Source organism: Triticum aestivum, chromosome 3B (assembly GCF_018294505.1).
Source record: "Triticum aestivum cultivar Chinese Spring chromosome 3B, IWGSC CS RefSeq v2.1, whole genome shotgun sequence".
Classification (NCBI taxonomy): Eukaryota; Viridiplantae; Streptophyta; class Magnoliopsida; order Poales; family Poaceae; genus Triticum; species Triticum aestivum.
In genome coordinates, this window is record NC_057801.1 from 257,352,929 (window position 1) to 257,373,723 (window position 20,795).

At 49.6% G+C, this 20,795-nt stretch overlaps 2 protein-coding genes across 2 annotated transcripts; both read right to left on the bottom strand.

The window, feature by feature from the left end:
* Positions 1 to 12,117: 12,117 nt before the first annotated feature.
* LOC123069612 (peroxidase 72) lies at positions 12,118 to 13,858 on the bottom strand. The gene is made up of 3 exons (XM_044492503.1): positions 13,520 to 13,858; positions 12,975 to 13,166; positions 12,118 to 12,898 (listed from the first exon to the last, which is right to left on the bottom strand). Exons 1-3 carry the CDS (start codon positions 13,748 to 13,750, stop codon positions 12,314 to 12,316), a joined length of 1,008 nt encoding a protein of 335 aa, XP_044348438.1. The 5' UTR covers positions 13,751 to 13,858; the 3' UTR covers positions 12,118 to 12,313.
* Positions 13,859 to 17,768: 3,910 nt separating this feature from the next.
* Positions 17,769 to 19,627, bottom strand: LOC123069613 (peroxidase 72). Its single transcript, XM_044492504.1, has 3 exons — positions 19,305 to 19,627; positions 18,719 to 18,910; positions 17,769 to 18,599 (listed from the first exon to the last, which is right to left on the bottom strand). The coding sequence occupies exons 1-3, from the start codon at positions 19,533 to 19,535 to the stop codon at positions 18,015 to 18,017; spliced, it is 1,008 nt and encodes a 335-aa protein (XP_044348439.1). The 5' UTR covers positions 19,536 to 19,627; the 3' UTR covers positions 17,769 to 18,014.
* Positions 19,628 to 20,795: the final 1,168 nt, after the last annotated feature.

A 20,795-nucleotide genomic window follows, 5' to 3' on the forward strand; every position in this document is an offset into this window, starting at 1 on the left:
GAACGTGACATACGCTCGAGGCTCAAGCAGAGGGTGATCAGTTTGGCGGTGCTTGAGAGGACTAGGAAGAGCCAATGTGCTCAGTTGGCAAACTTGAGGCATGGGGATGCAAACACAAAATTCTTCCACCGCTGCATCAATGCCAGAAGAAGGAAGAATCACATTCACCGGATTAAACACACGCATGGGTGGGTGACTGAGCACAAGGAAAAAGAGAAGATCATCCATGACCATTTCTCCGAGGTTATGAGTAGGGGGGGTAGTAGCAACAAAGGCTTCAACTGGCATGAGCTTGGGGTGGAGACCCACGACTTGCGCGACCTGGGTAACACCATCACGGAGGATGAGGTTTGGGCGTCCATAAAAGAGATGCCTAGTGATAAGGCGCCCGGTCCAGATGGCTTCACGGGTATCTTCTTCAAGAAGTGTTGGGGAATCATCAAGCATACGGTCATGAGGGTCATCCAGCGTTTCGACTCCCTTCAAACCTCCAACCTTCATTGGGTGAATTCCGCCAATGTTGTTCTATTGCCCAAAAAGGAGGGTGCGGAAGGCATCTCTGATTATAGACCTATCAGTCTCATTCATGCCCTAGCCAAAATTATTACCAAGGTCTTGTCGCTTCGGCTTGCTCCTCTCATGGATGACCTTGTCTCCAACGCACAGAGTGCCTTCATCAAGAGGCGTAGTATCCATGATAACTTCATGTGCGTTTGGAATTTTGCTAGGCGGTTACACAAGTGCAAGACCCCTGCTTTGCTCTTCAAGCTGGACATAACAAAGGCCTTTGACTCTATTAAGTGGGAATACATCTTGGATCTCCTCCAGCGTATGGGATTCCCGGACAAGTTCCGGGCTTGGATTGTCGCACTGCTTTCCTCGTCTTCGTCTCGCATTCTCTTGAATGGGATCCCCGGCCGCCCCATTATTCATGGTAGTGGTTTCCGGCAGGGTGACCCCATTTCCCCCTCCTTTTTGTCATCGCGATTGATCCGCTCCATAAGATTCTTGATTTGGCAACCCGGAAAGGCCTTCTTCACAAGATTCGTGGGCGAGGCCCCATGGTGAGAACCTCCCTATATGCGGATGCTGCTGCTGTTTTTTGTGCTCCTATCAAAACAGATATCGACAACCTTGCGTCCATCTTGAGAGGTTTTGGGGACGTGACTGGCCTTAACACCAACTTTCAGAAAAGCTCCATCGTGCCAATTCGATGCAATCATCTCATTCTTCAGAGCATGCCGGCATCTTGTGCTACTTTCCCGATGAAGTATCTAGGTCTGCCACTCTCAGTGTGGCAACTTAGGAAGGTGGACTTCCAATACCTTGAGGACAAGGCGGCTGGCAAGTTGGTCACATGGGACGGCCAAAACATCACTACTATCGTTCGCACGACACTTGTCAAGTCGGTCATTTCCTCCCAAGCAATCTACTCAATCATGCCTCTCATCGTGCCGCCAAGCACGCTTAACAGCCTCAATAAATTGGAGAGGGTGTTCCTATGGTCCGGCACGGACAAGTCAACAGGAGCCAAATGCAAAGTGAATTGGAAAATGGTTTGCAGACCCAAGGAGTATGGGGGTCTTGGGGTACTCAACACCGACAAGTTTGTGCGTGCCTTACGACTCTGGTGGCTGTGGTACGAATGGAAGGTGCCCCACAAGCTTTGGGTGGGTTTTGGTAACCCTTGCACTGACGACGACCTGGAGTTTTTCTACGCCTCTACAACTATCACTGTTGGTGATGGCGCTAAGACGCCGTTCTGGGACTCTCCTTGGCTGCTTGGGCGGAAGCCCAAGGATATTGCACCGTTAATCTTCGAGGCCTCAAGGAGAAAAAATTGGAAGGTGCGGGAGGCTCTTAAAGGAAATGCTTGGATTCTCAAAATCAATCCCAGCACCGTTGTCACCGTTGGTCACATTCGCGAATTCTTCACTCTTTGGATGCTTGTTCATGATTTCCACCTTGATGGGCAAGCCGAAGATGATATCATTTGGAAGCACGCGAATGATGGGATCTACTCGGTGGCCACCGCGTATAAGGCTCAGTTCCTTGGTTTGACTCTGTCGCCCATGGGCTGCATGGTTTGGAAGGCTTGGGCCCCCCCAAAGGTTAAGTTCTTCGCTTGGTTAGCTCTACAAGACCGTATTTGGACCGCCGATCGGTTGGAGAGGCGCGGTTGGGCTAACTGTGGCATTTGCCAACTATGCAAGAGAGAACAAGAAACGGGGCCTCACCTCTTCTTCAAGTGTCGGTACACGCTTAGGCTATGGAGATCTATCATCGAGAAACTTGGGCTAGCTCACATCAACACCTCTGGGTGGCATATTGATGAATCCGTCAACGAGTGGTGGGGCAAACGAACCAATAACAGACAGCCAAACTGGCATGCCATGACCTCCCTCACCATGCTCATCTCGTGGACCGTTTGGAACGAGCGGAATGCTAGCGTGTTTCATCAAAAATTTGCTCCACCACCTATTCTTCTTAGATCCATTCTTGAAGAAGCAAAGTTGGGTTTCTGCCGGCGCAAAGAAACTTGGGACTGTAATTTTGAGCGAGTAATTTTCATGCCGCTTGTGTGTAGGGGGTTATGTAAAACTCTAAACTCTATTCTCTCCTTATTTAATAGATGAGGCAAATCTTTTGCCTCAAAAGAAGTAGCTAACTTTGTTATCGTCACCGGACAAACTGGCCAGGCTACCTCTCTGCTCTCTAGGTCAATGATCACTCTACAGTAGGAAGAGAAATAACTTTTTTTTGACATGATAGAGAGGAGTCTCTGCTTCCCTGGCCACGACCACTGCACCATGAACACCCAAAGGGTATATCATAGTAGCAATTATCAATAACACGCACTCACTGTGATGCAAACATCTTTTTTTTAGATAAAAGGCGATAGCCCGACTTTATAAATAAAGCCACCAGGCAGAGTCACAACCAACCAAGGAACACAGGAGTTTAATAGAACCGAATAAGAAGTGCAGGTACAAGGCATCCGGCCTAACATGGCACGCAGGCCTCCAAACCAACAACCAAACCACTAAGGAAGAGTCTTCCTAGAATGCCGCAGCAGGGTAGAAGCCGTAGATTTCATTTTGGATAGCATATCGTCGAAAGCCTCTAGATCCCCATCCTTAATCAATGATCTCCACTGCTGCAAAAAGACATTGGTTTTAAATAAGCAACTGACTGGGTTAGTTGGGAAAATGTGTTCAATAGTGAACTTGTTCCTAGTAGTCCAGAGCGCCCAACAAATCGCAGCCCAACCCACCAAGAAAACCCTCTTAGAACGACCTACTAGGGAATTGATGCACTGCCTCAAATCTCCAAAGGAGGAGGGGTTCCAATTAACCCCAAGCCAAAGTCTAATGCAACTCCAAATAAATTTAGCCAAAGAGCACTGGAAAAAGATATGCTCAGTATTCTCAAGGGTACCGCAGAGCTGGCAGGAGTCTGAGCCCGTACCATTCCTCTTCTTAATTTGGTCAGCCGCTGGAAGTTTGCGACGGTGAGCTTGCCAGAGGAAGATCTTGATCTTGGGAGGGATGCGGGCAGACCAAATGTACTTAAACTTTTCCGTGCGGGTACCAGCGATAAGTTTCGAATACGCCGACTTAACCGAAAAACGCCCCGAAGAGGAGTGGGGCCAAACCACGGAGTCCTCTTCCTCCGAGAGCAGGGGGAAGCAGGCAATAAGTCGATGCCAATCTTCCAACTCTACTGGGGAAAGAGAGCGTCGGAAATCTAGAACCCAGCCCTGAGCCGAGAGCTCAAAGATAGAGATCTCGGGATCAGCACAAAACGAGAACAGAGTCGGGTGGGCCACCGCCAACGTGGTGTCCCCAACCCACCAGTCTAACCAAAAACGCGTGGACTTACCGTTACGGACAACGAACTTCACAAGGGACTGGAAAGCCGGCCTGATGCTAACCAGCTGGCGCCAAAATTGAGAGCCACCACAGGCGGTAGCAAACATAGGGCTGGAGGAAGGGAAATATTTCGCTTTTAGGAGATTAAGCCAAGCGGGACGGTCGTCGAGGGACATAATCTTCCACCACCATTTTAGCAAAAGGCATTTATTCATGATTCTGGTGTTTATGATACCAAGACCCCCCATGCTCTTGGGGCTACAAATGATATCCCACTTTACCATCCTATATTTGCGTTTATTATCGGAGGAATTCCAGAAGAAGGCACCCCTGTGCTTATCGAAGCCCGAATGCGTCCCTTCGGACAGCAGATAGAATCCCATAAGAAACATTGGGAGTGAGGAAAGGCAGGAATTGGTGAGGGCAACCTTGCCCGCCTGGGAATTGTACCGACCTCGCCATGGCAGAACTCTATTGCCAACTTTAGTCACAGCCGGGGCAAAATCCTTAGCCAACAGTTTAAGAGGGAAAATGGGAAGGCCCAAATATTTAAGAGGGAAAGACCCGAGAGAGCAATTCAGAAGGTGGGCCACCCGCTGCGCCTCCACAGCAGATACCCCAGTCACAATAGCCTCGCTCTTAGAGAAGTTGATTTTAAGGCCCGACAAAGCTTCAAAGCATAGAAGAAGAAATTTCAGATTTGTGATGGAATAATCATTAAGCTCAACCAAAATGATGGTGTCGTCCGCATATTGTAAGTGAGAGATGCCATTAGGAATGAGATGAGAACTAACAGGCGAGATGTGTCCAGCAGCCGCAGCACGAGACAGAATGTGGGAGAGAGCATCAGCCACAAAGTTGAAAAGCAGGGGGGATGCCGGATCCCCTTGTCTCAAACCCCTACCATTCGCGAAGAAATTACTGGTCTGACCGTTGACAGCCACCGCTGTATGACCCCCAGTGATAAGTTGCATCAGGCGGTGGACCACCGCGCCATCAAAACCCTTGGCCAACAAAACTTGGCGAAGAAAGCTCCAGCTCACCGAATCATAAGCCTTTTCAAAATCGAGCTTGAGAACCAGAGCCTTGGTGTTCTTGCTGCGAAGGTCATGGATAATTTCGTGGAGGCAAAGCACCCCGTCCAGGATGTATCTCCCCTTAATGAACGCAGATTGGAAAGGGCTAATGACCCGATGAGCGATCGGGGACACTTTAACAGCCATACCCTTGGCAGGGATCTTAGCAAAGTTGTTAATGAGAGCAATATGCCTAAATTGGGAGATTAAGTCAGCGCCTTTGACTTTAGGGATGAGGGTAAGCACTGCATAGTTAAGTCTCGAGATGTCTACAGTCCCCAGCCAAAAACCTTGAGTAATAGCCAAGATTAGGCCTTTTAGTTGAGGCCAAAATTGCCGGAAAAAAGGAATGGAGAAGCCGTCAGTCCTGACGCTGCATAATAATTGGCAGAACGAATCGTCTCGAAAATTTCCTCCTCCGAAGGGGGAATTAGAAGGCTTTCATTATCAGCGCTCGAAAGTTGATCACGCGGGGACCAGAAGGACGCAACCAACTTAAAGCCTAGCTCAGGTTTAGCCGCTAGAAGGTTCGAGAAGAAAGAGACCACATGCTGCATAATCACCGGGGGGTCAGAAGTCCTGACACCGTCAATAATAAGGCTATCCATAAAGCACCTCCGCCGTCTACCATTAGCAATAGCAAAGAAATACGCCGTGGGCAAGTCCCCCTTGAGGGTCCAGTTGATAGTACCGCGTTGTTTCCAGTAAATTTCCTCCTGCCTATGAATGGCTAACAACGCCTCTTTTAAACCATATCGGGATTGCCATTCATCCGAGGACAACCCAGCTAAATCCGCACGTTCGTCCAGAACGCCAATCTGAGCCACCAGCCTTGCTTTGTCACGCCTTGACTCAGCAAAATGATTTTTGGACCAACCTCTAAGGAATCTACGCAGAAAATAAGAGCATTGATGCCAGTCGTCCATCGGGCCAAAAGACCGACGAGTCAAAGAAAGGAAGGACAAAATTTTTTGAGCCACCAAGTCATTGAAGCCCCCGACTTGAAGCCAGGAAGCATCAAACTGAAACCTCGGGACACCCATAGGGCGTGATCCATCATCTAGAATCAGGGGTGTGTGATCGGAGCCAACACAGGCAAGGGCCTTAATACTAGCATGAGGGAATAGAGGGTCCCATCTAGGGCAAACAAAAACTCTGTCAAGGACTGAGCGGATGGGGGGGGGGGTTTGATGGTTAGATCACGTGTACCGGCCAAGGACTAGCATCAAACTGAAGTCCCTAGGTATCTCACGAATAGCCATATCCCTAATGAAGGCATTGAACGCATCAGCCAAGGGCCACGAGAAGTTAGGAGAACTCTTGTCGGAGGAAAATCGAAGCAAATTAAAATCACCCCCGATCAACAGAGGGAGCTGGCAAGATTCAATCTTAATACTAAGCTCATCCAAAAAAGCATAAGACATCGCATGGTCAGCCGGACCATAAACCACCAAGATTTCCACCAGGGAGTTGAGAGAACGAATAGAGACCACCGTGCTAGCCGAAAAATTGCCATGGTCAAAAGCCACGAAATCAAAAGTATCTTTTTTGGAACCAAGTAAAAATCCGCCCGAGTGACCAGTCGAGGCCACAAAATTCTAATGGAATCTATCTATCCCAGCAATAGCCGATAATTCGCTAGCAGAAAAGGAAGATTTGAAGGTCTCGACAAGGCCAATAAAATCAACATTCTCAGATCGAACTAGGTCCTTAAGTTGGTCTCTGCGCCCCCTAGCACAGAAACCTCTAATGTTCCAGAAAAATGCCTTCATTTATACGACAAGTTTTTGATACGGAGACTCGACCTGCTCGGGGTGACGCAGGGTTTTGAGCGTTTCCCTACCCCGCGTTTAGAGGCCATAGAGGGAGCATGACTCCTGTCATCTCCCCCTCGTCCCCACCGGCCACCACCAGTGGGGCACCCAAGCCCACCCTAGCCTCCTTGGCTTTCGCAATATCCGCCTGGGCGATTTCATTCGCCCTAATGATACCAAGAATAGACGAAGGAGATCCCAAACTAGAATCTAAACAAATACCCACGTCGTTTAAAATATTTAGCAAGTGATCATCAGATTGAGAAGGGAGAACTAAACGAATAGGAGAGGAAATCGGGGGGGGGGGGAGGGAGGAGAGGACGAACCTGCAGGGGGCAGATCCCGAGCCGCAGCACACCGAGCAGCCCGATCGACCACCCGCTCTCCACTGTTGGAGACACGGCCACTTTTGCGAGCCGTGAACTCAGGCGAACGCACAGGAACAGGGCGTGCAGGCGAACGCACAGGAACAGGGCACGCACGACTGGGAGAAGCCGCAGCAGAGGACGGACCCGAGGCCATACCCAAGTCAGCCTCCAGCCGGCGGCAGAGCCCAGCCGTGGACTGCCTAGAATCACCAGACGCACGACTCTTGGCGGAGTACTTCTTGACTGAGGATTTCTTCTTCTTTTTGAGCGCCGCAGGGCCCGCCGGGGGAAGATCTTCAATGCCAGACAGGGAGGGAGAAGCGGGACGAGCAGGGAGGTTGGAGCACACCGCCGAGAAAGGCGTGCCCTTGGCCCCACCAGCAGCCGCCTCCCCCCCCCACCCAGATCAGGCGCCGAGCCCTGGACCCCCTTGCCAGCCGGCGCGTTCTCCTTGCAAACATCTTTTTGCTATTTTTTGAGGGATTTTTTTGTTGCTATTTGCAATTTCTCCCATGCCGAGCAATATTGATTTTTTCTAGGCCATTGGATTTGACTTATATATTGTTTAAAACTGAAGAAAAATAAATATAAGACGCACATGCTGTCGAATAAGGGTTCACAACCATCTCTACTAACCACCATCCACATCAATGCTGTGCATCTTGAAGAGCTTGTGTGTTGCTATTTGGACCGTTAATGGGGAGCTATAATATTATTCTCATTGTTTATCACTAGGAAAAGTGCCCGTGCGTTGCAACGGGAGAAATCCTTGAACGCTCCTAGCTACCCATTTAATGATGCTCATACTGTCCATCTATTCACGACGAACCTGATCAATCCCACGACGATGTGCTTTTCATCATAAGCACAACGCAGGTGCGTCGCTACAGAGTAAACGGTGAAGAGTGAGTCATCTTCCTCGTGTGTTGGTGACGGGTGCGAGCGGTTTTAGCGCGGCGGGTTTGCGTCATGCGGCATGTGGTGGAAATCGTGAGGTCTTCCTTGTTGATTTGGAGTATATAGTAAAAAGACGGTCATATTGAGCTTGCCATGATCATACTGGGCACTATCAAACTGTAGTCACATTGGCATTAGAAACATATAGATGACTGGATGCAAAGGTAACAGAAAATACACCGATCAAAATAGCTACTTTTTTTATGTTAATGAGTTGCTGCAGTTCAATGATAGCGTAGCAGATCTTGTTAATATGAGAATTTTACTTGACTAACCGCTTCCTTGCCCTGCTGCTTTAGTAAAGCATGTTGATGGATCGCACCTCAGAGCCCTTGACGACCGACCATGTTCCTACATCCTGTGCAATTTTGACCAGTCGAAAAGTGGAAAAAAGACATAGTAGTCTAATAGATTGGTCCACCGTCATCTTAATCTGCATGCATGTAAGGTCAACCAATTAATGCAAGGATGTTGTTCATGTACATTTTACATGAGTCCATGGTATATAAGAATCTTGCCGACATCGGGCTCCTTCTAGACGAAGACGGAGTCGGGCAGCGCTACAACGACAGACGGACATTAGACTGACTCGGACTCGGTGGCAGGAGATGCCATGGCTGCCTCTTGAGGCCTGAGACGCGTATGGAGGAGTTGCTGGCTGCCCTGACCTGTGAAGGCGGTGGTCCGGAGACGATCGGTGCGCCGACTCAATTGGGACAATGGCCTACAAAAGATGAACCCCGACCGCATCAAATAGGACGGGCGATAGGCGACTACAGCCTCAATGGGCGATAAGGATTGGATGGATGTGTTGTAGCCCATGAAATAGCCGGCCAATACACGGAGTAGATAAAAACAGAGGAAGTATAAGATAATGTTACACGTTCATTTTCGTGCAGTACATAGAAACTATTTTTTAATTGGCCTCATGGCTACCGCGCTTAGAGCAAGAGAAGTGTAGATTCGACACCAGCAAGCTGTTTCCTTTAATTAGCTCCTCACCAAATATTTTTTTGAACACAATATAGACGAAAGCGCTCATATATACGCGCATACACTTTTCTATGAACGCACACACGCACATCCTATCCTATGAGCACCAAATATTGAGACATATAATTAGCATCCATTCTCTCTCTTTCCTTTGTCCTTCCTTCTCTGTTTTTCATGCAATTAGCATCTATTTCCTTTCTCCTTGTTGCCTTCTTTGTTTTTCATGCAATCTTTCCCTCGCATGGGAAGGGTGGCGACCAAGGAACAAACCGGGACTCTTTGGCATCGCCCTCGCGTAGCCTCTGAGTACCCGGGGCTGTGCTCGTCGTCGACGCTGGCGGACAGCGACGGAGGTGGTTCCATGTGAAAGATGACCATGGCACCGACAACGACGGGGCGAGCTCCGCCGTGGGATAAGCATAGACGTTGAGCAAAGCCGACATGTGCAAGCGGGGCAGCGGGTGTCGCGCTGGCGGGGTGCGGGGAGGGGTCGAAGACTATGATGGAGGACCAGCGGCCGGGAGGCGGCGAGCCTGTTGGTGTTGCAGGAATGCGGAATCGCTAGAGAATGGGAGAAGGTATTGCGTGGTGTGGTAGTAGACATGGAGGATGGAAGGCGCTGTAAAGTCTGGCGGGGAATGCGTGCGACGGTCCTTTTATGATGTCGCATCGTGTGCAATCAAATCAGACCACGTCCTAATTTGATTAAAAAAAGAGAGATCACGTCCTATTTGTCTAGCATATTTTCCATACAAAAACACAGTAAGTTGAATGGCGATTTTCTGGGATGGATAGGAACAAACTCAAATCATCAGCACGGACTCTCCTTTAATAGTAACGATTTAATTGTTAAGAAAGTACGGATCATTGTGTTAGGAAAGTTGAGATTTGGAACTAATTAGCAGAAAACTGGATTTTATTGTTTGGTAATGTGCCATTGGTTCCTTCCGGTTTGTAACGTGGCTAGTTAGGAAAGTTGAAAAGATTATGAAAGTTTTTATTGGAAGGGTACAAAACCAATATGAAGGGGCGGTGGCGGAGGTGGGTCGAAAAAAATAGGACGAGATAAAAGCGGACAAAACAATAGTGGACGCAATCCTACCAACTGATAAAACAACATTAAGCAATAAATTAATCCATTAGGAGTAGATTTTCAATATTTCATTCACTCTTAATTATTACATTTGATAATGTAAAAATAACATCAAGTAATAAAATAATCGGTGTTCATCCGAATTTTTTTAATCAACGCTAGGACGCATATAGCCATCCAACAGCACTCGGTGCAATTTTTCTAGTGTTTGGTTTGTGCGACGCTGGATCGTGACGGCGCTCTCGACTCGCACACGCGTCAACTGGCTGCCACGTGCTTTCGTGGGACCCGCCCACCGCCCCCGGCGCATCCGCTTTTCCTTGCCGGTCGAGTCGTTCGACCCCATTTTCCTCATCGCAGCTGGTCCTCCTCATTTTCCCCATTTTCCTCATCGCAGCTGGTCCTCCTCCTCTCCTCTCCCCCATCCACCTCACATCACCACGCAGCTCTGCTCTTCCTATCCATCCAGCAAACGCACACAAATGGCTTGGCGTTGCCCCCCGCCACCCCCCAACCTGGAGTGCGCGCGGCCGTCAAGACCAGAGGACGCCATGGGCGCCTGCCTTGGAGCTCCCCTGCCATGGACCTGATCTGGCCGTCAACTCGCCACCCCATGCGTGCTCCGGATCCGGCCGATCCCGCGCCGCTCATGCCCTGGTGGCCCTGCCGACATCGTCGCCTAGGTGAGCAGCAGCTGCACTGCGACGTTGCCCGCCTCCTGTCTCCCTCTCTATCTCTCCCCTATCTCTCTCTGAACCCTCTCTATTTTCTTCAACAGGAAGACCACCATGCCCGCTGCAGGAGCTTCGAGCCGGATCTGGCCCCTCTCCGACCTCCCTCGCCGTCCTTCATCCGTTCCCGATATCCTCCCGGCGCCAGGAGCTCAGGCGAGCGCCGCCACAAGACCCTGCCTCCTCTGCCCCGTAGCCCGCCATGGAGGTCGCCGCCTCTCCCGTCTCGATCCGTCTGCGGCCGGATCCACGGCGGAGCAGCCGAGATCCGCCGCCCGTTCCGCGACGCCTCGGCCCGCCAAGGCCAGCGCCGAGGCCGACAAGGCGCGCAGGAAGGCCAAGGCCCTCACCAAGCAGCGGGAGGACTTGCGGGCTAGGCTTGCCTACCGCAAGCACGCCCGCGAGCTCACCTCCATGCCGGCCAAGGCCACCGCTGCGACGCCAGTTTTTTTTTTTTTACGAATAGTTTCCCAGATCCACTTAATAGGGACTGCGGGTTGATTTCGCGGAAACAGAGGGACTTTTTTGTAAAATAGGCGACGACGTACGACCAGAAACCCTACATGCTTTATTATTAGGTAGAGATAGAGAGGTAGAGAGGTAGAGATTTCTTATCCAACAATGTTCAAAGCAAGCTTTTTTTTCCTAGGGAAATGTTCAAAGCAAGTTTGTTACGAGGAGTCGAGGATTACCTTCCGCAGTTTTGAGTATCTTACACGCAGCTTGTAACGAAGAAAATGATATGTGTGGACCCACATTAGAAAGTAAATTATTTTGCCGAAGTTTCTAGTATACAGCAGAAAAGAAGCTAGCATGTAAACTTTTACAAATTTGTTTTGATTCTAGCTAGATGTTTGTGTATACCAACCGCTACCATCGATAGATCTTTTGATGAATTGTTTGGTAAAAGAAAGTCAAAATAAACGAAATGTGGTCATACTTGAATGATTGTTGGCAGGTTACATTTCCTCAGTGATAATTTTTGTATCTCACTTCCAAAGCCCTTGAGAATCATAAGGTTATGCTGTAACTTTTGTGGATTATTATGTACTAGCCTATATACATTCTTAAATATTATACCCCCTCCGTCCCAAAATAAGTGTCTCAACTTTATACTAGCTCTAGTACAAATTTGTACTAAGCTCAAGGCACTTATTTTAGGACGGAGGGAGTAGTAGGATTTATTTTTCGAAAAGGATCAAATACTTTAAGATGTTGTTAGAAAACCATTTGTTCTTTCATCATTGCTACCACATACTTTTCTCTTTCTCTTGCATATCATCCCTTACAGAAATCTTTAGTTCGTCACAAAACACGATCTGGGGATTCCAGATTACAACCACGGACCTGCTTATTAAACCAGAACATGACACCAACTCCACTCCACGTACAATTAAACATCCAAATACTCAGTGGAAGTTGTTGAGCCTCCTGCAGTTCTTCCTGATCTCCCCCTTGGACCCTGTGAGCGGCGAGATGTTGCCCATGTTCACCATGGACTGCGCGAAGTGCTGGAAGAAGAGATGCACGTCGTTGGCGTACGCCTTGACGAGCGCAGCCGTCTCGGCGCTCTTGGTGAGCAGCACCTCGTCGGAGCTGAGGAGGCCCCTGCCGGCGAGGATGTTCTTGAAGTAGAAGTTGTCAAACTTGGTAGAGCTGACGGCGTCGAGCGGGAAGAGGTTGTTGTCGCCGCCGGAGCGGGGGCAGCCCTGCCTCAGCTGCGCCGCGAAGGACACGTCCAGCGTGCTGTCGGCGAGGCCATTGCCCGACTGGTTGTACAGCCTCTGCCGGAAGCTGGTGCAGCGGGAGAGGCCGATGGTGTGGCCGCCTGAGAGCGCGACGACGTCCACGACGTTGAGGCCGAGGCGCTTGAACTTGGTGATGATGGTGGGGAGGGTGTTGTTGGGTGCCGGGATGTCGTTGTTGGAGCCCTGGATGCTCGCGCCCAGAGAGTCCCTCCGCCCCAGGGGCACCTCCCAGTACGGGCCACCGACCTGCATGTTAATTAGGGTCACACGTGCTGGCTTGATTGATCGGCTTGCGAGAGGAGAGGAAAGGTGGTGAACATACGAGGATGGTGGAGTCGCGGGCGGCGAGGGCGAGGATGTCGGCGCAGGAGACGGTGCCGGGGCAGGCGGTCTCGAGGGCCACCTTGATCTCGTCGACGACCTCGAAGCCCCTGATGGAGTTTCTGTTGGGGTTGGACCCCTTCTCGCTGACGATGTTGGTGCTGTTGTCCAGCAGCACGGACGCGTCGCACCCCTAGAAAACGGGAAAATATTGTCGGAAGAGACATATTTGTCACAAGAACATTCCACAGAGGCAGCATTATTGTACTTGCATTGGATTAATCAATCACTCTCCCAGTGGAAAGAAGAACGGAGCAATCATTGTATCGATGATTATTGCTACGTTGGTAGGATATAGCTTAATCACCGTTTAACAGTTAGCCTAAAACCTAGAGTACAGATTCTTCCATGCAGCTGTGCTGAGGATAGCTTTTCCAATTCTAACAGGTGGAAATTTGCACGTTGAGCTATGTGTTGGAATAGCTAATTAAAGTTAGCAAATAAAATGCGCATCTTATTCTTATGGTGCTCAAAGTATGGAGATACCTTGACAAAGCAGTCATGGAAATGCAGCCTGACGAGGGAGGCGGCCATCCTGGTCTCCCTGGCCACGGCCTGCGCCACCATGGAGTGCACGATCTCCTTGGCCTTGGGGCACGAGTGGTCGTAGAACTGCGGGAACAGGCCCCCGTAACCCGGGTTGCCGACCACGGCGCCGGCGAGGAGCAGCGGGGACACGAGGCAGAGCGCAACCAGGCAAACCATGGAGGTCGCCATTGATGGATGGATGTGAGGAAACTACGTTGCTTTGCACTAGGTTGAGAAGAGACCTGCTAGGTGCTAGCTGCTGCTTCTCTTGTTGTGGGTGGGTGGTGAGATGAAGTGAAGATGGAGTGGGTTTATATAGCAGGCAGGAGGATGGAAGGAAGGGAAGAGAGGAGTGGTTTGCAGCAGAGGAGACGCCGACACGGTGAGGTGCAGGTGCAGCAGCCAGCAGGGTTGTTAGGCATATCGAGTAGAGTAGCTGAGCTTAGCTAGGCACCGTTGTCAACTGCTTCAGCAATAATTCTGCCATCAAGCAACTCCCAAGTCTTTAAAACTCGCTCCCAAGCCAAGGCTTAAGACTGCATGCTGTTAGTCTTACTTTTAGCGTCTCCAAGATGAACCTTCCGTAAGCTTAGGTTGGAGCATGCAATAGACCAGGGGAGTCGTCAGAGGTCTCACTTTAACTCCAACCATATTTAACTAGCAACGAGCAGAACGTGGGAATACAAGGTAATTAATCATCATATGTGAAATCATTGCCAACAAAGTAGGCGCGTATAGGCAAAAGTAAAGGTTTTTGCTTCCAAACTAATGCTGCTACTTTTTTGTTATAAGCAAATATGGTTACTTACTGGTTGGACGCGCGGTCCGCAATATTGATTAGTGCAGCTCCGTGTAGTGCATGCATGACTGTGTTGGCATGGCGGGTTTTCTTATTTTTTGCTTGGGCGATCGGTCGATCATTCAACCTACACTACTTGTCTGGACTCGCGTACCGAATCCGGTCGGTCAAAGTGGATGACGTACCAACTCTGGATGACACGGGACACGTACGCTTGGCCTACGTACATGTCGCCAGGAGCAGGTTAATTCCAGGAAGGACTTGTGTTCCAACTCTTCTTCAAGGAAACAGCGTGCATGCCTACATGCTGTTACCTGCTACTGTAAGCCCATCGTATCTGGTGGGACAATATTTTTCTTTTCGAAACGGAGGCAAAAGATTTGCCTCATTCATTAAATAAGAGAGAAGTGTTTTAGAGTGTTACAAATGACCCATATGCCCAGCATGGCAACTACTCGCGCACAAGAATACACCCGAGTTTTTTAGCTCCCGCGGGAACCCAAAGCTTGACGTCGTTGATGATAGCACGGAGAAGGACCGGAGGCGGTGCGCTCTTGTGTCGGAAGACCCGAGCATTACGCTCGTTCCAGATCGTCCAAGAGACTAGCATTGTAAGTGAGGCCAAGGCTCGTCGGTTTGGGTTTTGCAAGCAGGTTCGCTTTTCCCACCATTCCAAAACGGATCCATCCAAATGCCAAGAGGAGGTGTCCATGTGCGCTAGACCAAATTCAAGGATGACCGAGTTCCATAGCCTTATGGTGTAGCGGCATTTGTAGAAGAGGTGTGCACCCGTCTCGCCAACACGTTTGCAAAGCGGGCAAAGTCCACAGTTTTGCCAACCGCGCCGCTCCAATCTGTCGGCTGTCCAAATCCGGTCTTGGATAGCCAACCAAGCAAAAAACTTGATCTTAGGAGGGGCCCAAGCCTTCCAGATCATAAAGTCCATGGGCGAAAGTGTCAGTCCAAGAAACTGAGCCTTGTAGGCGGTGGCCGCGGAGTAGGACCCGTCGTTGGCGTGTTTCCAAATAATGTCATCGTCAGTATGTTGATCCAAGTGTAGGTCATGCACAAGCATCCATAACGTGAAGAATTGGAGGATGTGGGCACCGGAGACGATGGTGTTGCGACCGATCTTAAGAATCCAAGCATCTCCATGGAGGGCCTCACGCACCTTCCAGTTCTTGCGCGTGGAGGCCTCATAAATCAAAGGGGCAATGTCCTTCGGTTTCCGCCCAAGAAGCCATGGGGAATCCCAAAAAGGTGTTTTGGCACCGTTGCCCAAAATGATGGTCGTTGAGGCATAGAAGAAGTCCATGTCCTCCTCCGTGCAAGGGTTCCCAAGCCCCACCCAAAGCTTGTTTGGCTCCTTCCATTCATACCATAGCCACCTAAGACGTAAGGCCCGAGCAAACTTGTCAGTGTCTAGAACCCCAAGGCCTCCATACTCCTTGGGGCGGCAAACCACCTTCCAATTCACTTTACATTTGACACCGGTTGTCTTATCCGATCCAGACCAAAGGAAAGCCCTCTCCAATTTGTTGATGTTGTGAAGAGAGCGTGGTGGCACGATGAGAGGTGTGATGGCATACACTGCTTGGGAGGCAATAACCGATCTGACAAGTGTCGTGCGCCCGATGGTGGTGATGTTTTGGCCGTCCCAGGAGGCAAGCTTGCTGGCCGCCTTGCCAGGGGACAATATTTTTGATATTTTGCAAAAGAGACCCCAAGATTTTTGCAATTGGGTCGCTGCCCTCCTCTTGACCGCCACTTCTAAGGATGTTTGTCAATGAAATTTCCGGTGCCCGGATCAAACATGGGAGGGGGCTGCGGCAAGGTGACCCGCTTCCTCTTCTCTTTGTCATAGTCCTTAGAGCATCTCTAGCAGACTACTTATTTCGCGGGCCTTTAAAACCTTGATTAGGGTCGTAAAAACATGTTTTAAGGGTAGATTTTACCTCCCGCAGAACAGATCCTGCAAACGGCACTGTAAAAATGAATATTCCTCTCAGAGATGCTCACCGCCGTCCTCCTCTGCCTCCCCTCCCCATTCCCCGCCGTCCCCCGAACGCCCCCAACGGCAGCCGATCACATCCTCGAGGTGGCGCTCATCCCGGCCGCCTCGCCCCGCCCTTCTCCGGCCCCAAATCGAACCGGCGGCGGCCAATTCCGGTGAGGTATGCGGTGGAATTGCGGCGGCGCGTCCTTTAAGAGAAAGGCTTCAGGAAAGAGTCCAATGCTGGGGCAAACAGCACAAGCATGCCAAAAAAACAAAAGAGAAAGAAGAGAGAAAATAAAGTTAATAGCATCGAATCGACGAAAACGACGATAACCCAAAACCGTTGCGCCCGATACAACAAAGAGTCCAATGCTAGGGCAAACAACACAAGCATGCCAAAAAAACAAAAGAGAAAGAAGAGAGAAAATAAAGTTAATAGCATCGGATCGACAAAAACGACGATAACCCAAAACCGTTGCGCCCACCGGAGATGTACCACCTCGCTCCAGACACCTCGAACCTCCGCATACCAAGCAACACCTTCAGGAAGGAACACGACAACGACGACGCTGCTGCCCGGACAGGTCCTAGGGTTTCCCCCGGTACACGGAGGGGCGTGGGGAAGGGGAAGATCCGACGCCCTTCAGGAAGGAACAATGGCGCCCACGGGCGTCACCGCGTCGGTGCCGGCAAGCCGGCCCGGATTTCTCCCATCCGCCAAACACCCACAACCCCGAACGGTCCGACGCGCTCCACCAGACAAGCCACCCACGAACGTGTGCCACCACGATCTTGCCATCATCACCGCCGCCTCACCGTGGTCATCGAAGCGAGACCGACGAGAACGAGAGGGAGCAGCCGGGAACAAGGAACGATAGCGAGAGCAACCACGCCGGAGGAGAGAACCTCCACTGCCATCGGCGGTCACCGACCGGACGCGGCAAGGGGAGCGTACCAGGACGCGGCGGCGCGTCCTTCCCGACGAGGTTTGACCGGTATAAGGGCCACCCTCAGTTTGGCCTTCGAGCCTTCAAATATATGGATCTCGGGTGTGGGTTCTCGGTGCCCTTTAAAATATTTAGGGGTCGGACCACTTTTACTGGATCTGTTATATGGACACTTTTTTCGATCAAAACCTTAAAACCTGAAATTTTTAAGGGTTTGACAGCTTTTAAGGAGTCTGCTAGAGATGCCCTTACACAAACTCCAAAGAGCATACATAACATGACGACCTTGCTTAATTTTTTCTCCTTTGCAAATCAAGGCTGGCGATGTTCAGGTTCCACCATTCCTCGTGGGAGGAGAAATTCGGAGCAAAATTGTGAGTAATAAATAGCCAAACGACAATGATGCCCTAAACTCCGTAATAGATATGCAAACAAATATAAATTAGACTTTCAGTTCAAAAGATATAATGAAATTCAAACTTGTCATTCTTTATGCTCAAACAATGACATGTTCGAACCATTGTCTGTAGCATCCTGGATTAGACCAAACATCATTTTTGGAAATCTTGGGTCGGTCACTTACAAGGGGTACGAAAGATTTTCAGCAAGAGCTCACAAGGCAGCATCTAAGGCTCCCTTGCTTATTAAAAATAAATGCACAAACTCCACATACAGTTCAACACAGAAATCAAGCATCATTCTTTTAGCAACTCATTGGAAATTGTTGAGCCTCCTGCAGTTCTTCCTGATCTCCCCTTGTGACCCAGTGAGTGGCGAGATGTTGCCCATGTTCACCATTGACTGGGCAAAGTGCTGGAAGAAGAGATGCACATCATTTGCATATGCCTTCACAAGCGCCGCCGTCTCGGCACTCTTGGTGAGCAGGACCTCGTCGGAGCTGAGAAGACCCCTGCCGGCCAGGATGTTCTTGAAGTAGAAGTTGTCGAACTTGGTCGAGGTGACCACGTCCAGCGGGAAGAGGTTGTCATCGCCACCAGAGCGCGGGCACCCCTGCCTCAGCTGAGCCGCGTAGGACACATCCAGCGTGTTGTCGGCCATGCCGTTACCTGACTGGTTGTACAACCTCTGCCTGAAGCTGGTGCAGCGGGACAAGCCGATGGTGTGGCCGCCTGAGAGGGCGACAACGTCGACGATGTTGAGGCCGAGGCGCTTGAACTTAGTGATGATGGTGGGAAGGGTGTTGTTTGGTGCAGGGATGTCATTGTTGGAGCCCTGGATGCTTGCGCCTAGAGAGTCCCTCCGCCCGAGTGGCACTTCCCAGTAAGGGCCACCGACCTGCAGTTTTGTTTGGACCCAAAAGAGTCACGCACATGGTTTTTTGTTGTTGTTCGTTTTCACTCGGGATCCTTTGTTGTTTCATGTTTCTAAGCAGAATCACTAGTAGTGTTACTTACGAGGATGGTGGAGTCGCGTGCGGCGAGGGCGAGGATGTCGGCGCAGGAGACGGTGCCGGGGCAGGCGGTCTCAAGGGCGACCTTGATCTCATCGACGACCTCGAATCCCCTGATGGAGTTCTTGTTGGGGTTGGACCCCTTCTCACTCACGATGTTTGTGCTGTTGTCCAGCAGTACAGAAGCGTCGCAACCCTACACCCAAAGCAAAGAAAAATATTGTCGGAAGATGTTCTTTTAATGAGGCAAAAGGCTCATTATTTTCATTGGTTAGCGAGAAGCTTTTAGAACATAAAACTCGTGTAAAGCCACCGGATGACGAGAGATATATATTGTGGGAAAATGTTGGTGAAATAAGATAAAGTCCAAATATAGCAAGGAAAATTGTAGGTTAAAGCTCTTCATGTTGAGCAATGAGTTGGAACAATTAAATGCAGTAACAACTAGAAATAAATAAGATAAGATGCTTTAACCTACAAATCGTCGTAGCTTTGTTGAAGCATGAAGTGTAAAGAACACTGCTACACATGTAAAAAAAATGAACACTGCTACTACAGCCTAGAGGAATTGAGTAGAGCAGATATTATACCTTGACAAAGCAGTCATGGAAATGCAGCCTGACGAGGGACGCCGCCATCCTGGTCTCCCTGGCGACGGCCTGCGCCACAATGGAATGCACGATCTCCTTTGCCTTGGGGCACGAGTGATCGTAGAAGTGTGGGAACAAACCGCCGTAGCCCGGATTGCCGAGGACAGCGCCGGCGAGGAGCAACGGTGACATGAGGCAGAGCACAGCCAGGCAAACCATGGAGGTCGCCATGGATTATGGATGCAGGCAAAACTAATTTGCCCTGCACTATACTACGTTGCAAGTGACGAGATAAGAGAGCTGCTAGCTTGCTGGCTTCTGCTTCTCTTGTTGTGGGTGGTGAGATGAGGCGGGCATGGCCTTGTTTATATAGTCGTGGGATATGGAAAGGAAAGTGGTGTGGACTGTGGAGTGGTTCGGGACGGTGTGCGCCAGCTGAGTTGTTCAAAAATAATCGACCGTAGCTAGTCACTGGCCTATGGCCGTATGCATCATTCTGATGCAGAGGCCGGGGAATTCCCTCTTTTCGAAAAAAAAGCTACTCACTGGCCTTGGCAATAATTCCTTCATCCAAAAGGCTTCAAGCTTGGTCCGCCCCAAGCCAACGCCTAGTGTTAACGTCTTTGTTTGATTTCGGAAACCAGCATCAGCTCTATATACCTACACACTACGTGCAACGTAATTTCTTGCAAACACCTCTATTTACACAACATGCGGACTACTTAAAAGAGCAACACTATCTAATTGGCCACGGTGATGAAAACAGAAATCCACAAAACTAACCAAGATATGGCAGTTGACATAATAAATTCCATGCTGACAGCCCAAAGCGATGTTTTTTTGAACCCAACACCGTAGAACTGTATTAAAATGGTACAAACCCGAGAGGGGCCAAAGTTTGGCTTAAGGCTCAGCCAATGCCTGCTCTAGGAAAAGAAATCATGCTATTCCAAGTTATTGTTTAACCACAGAATGGAGCTTGATTCAAACTTATTCTTGATTCTATGTCGAAGGAGTCTCAAATCCTGTTTAAGATGAAATCTCCACGATTGAATGGTGTGAGGGAGAGACCTGAATATTTTCCCATTTCTTTGAATCCAGATGTTCCAACATCCCAAAATAACTATTTCAGCAGCAAAAGGTTTTGGTAAGCATCTCATTGCAAGAATGATGTCCTCATATACTGATGTTCCTCTCTGTCTGTCAGGGATTAGAGAATTCCAGCATTCCTGGGAAAAATTGCAGTCCCAAAGCAGATGCATGGTTGTCTCCTCTGCCTGTTGGTTGCAATTTGGGCAAAAAGGGTCATCTAGGTGCATTACTTTTCTACCAAGAAGTGCTCTAGTGTTGATTCTACAATGTGCCACCAGCCAGAAGAAAATTTTGTGCTTTAGCCTGCTAGAATTGCTCCAGATGATATGAAAAATTGGGTGCTCTTCTTTATGCTCCAGCATTTGGTTGTAGATATGAATAGCAGAAGTTTTTCCAACA

Excerpts from the sequence above, each read along its gene's own strand:
- LOC123069613 (XM_044492504.1), bottom strand. The coding sequence starts at position 19,535 with ATGGCGACCTCCATGGTTTGCCTGGCTGTGCTCTGCCTCATGTCACCG. Across the intron at positions 18,911-19,304 it reads TCCATGACTGCTTTGTCAAG|GGTTGCGACGCTTCTGTACT; the intron begins GTATAATATCTG and ends CTTTGGGTGTAG. Across the intron at positions 18,600-18,718 it reads CACGCGACTCCACCATCCTC|GTCGGTGGCCCTTACTGGGA; the intron begins GTAAGTAACACT and ends ACAAAACTGCAG.
- LOC123069612 (XM_044492503.1), bottom strand. The coding sequence starts at position 13,750 with ATGGCGACCTCCATGGTTTGCCTGGTTGCGCTCTGCCTCGTGTCCCCG. Across the intron at positions 13,167-13,519 it reads TCCATGACTGCTTTGTCAAG|GGGTGCGACGCGTCCGTGCT; the intron begins GTATCTCCATAC and ends CCCGTTTTCTAG. Across the intron at positions 12,899-12,974 it reads CCCGCGACTCCACCATCCTC|GTCGGTGGCCCGTACTGGGA; the intron begins GTATGTTCACCA and ends ATTAACATGCAG.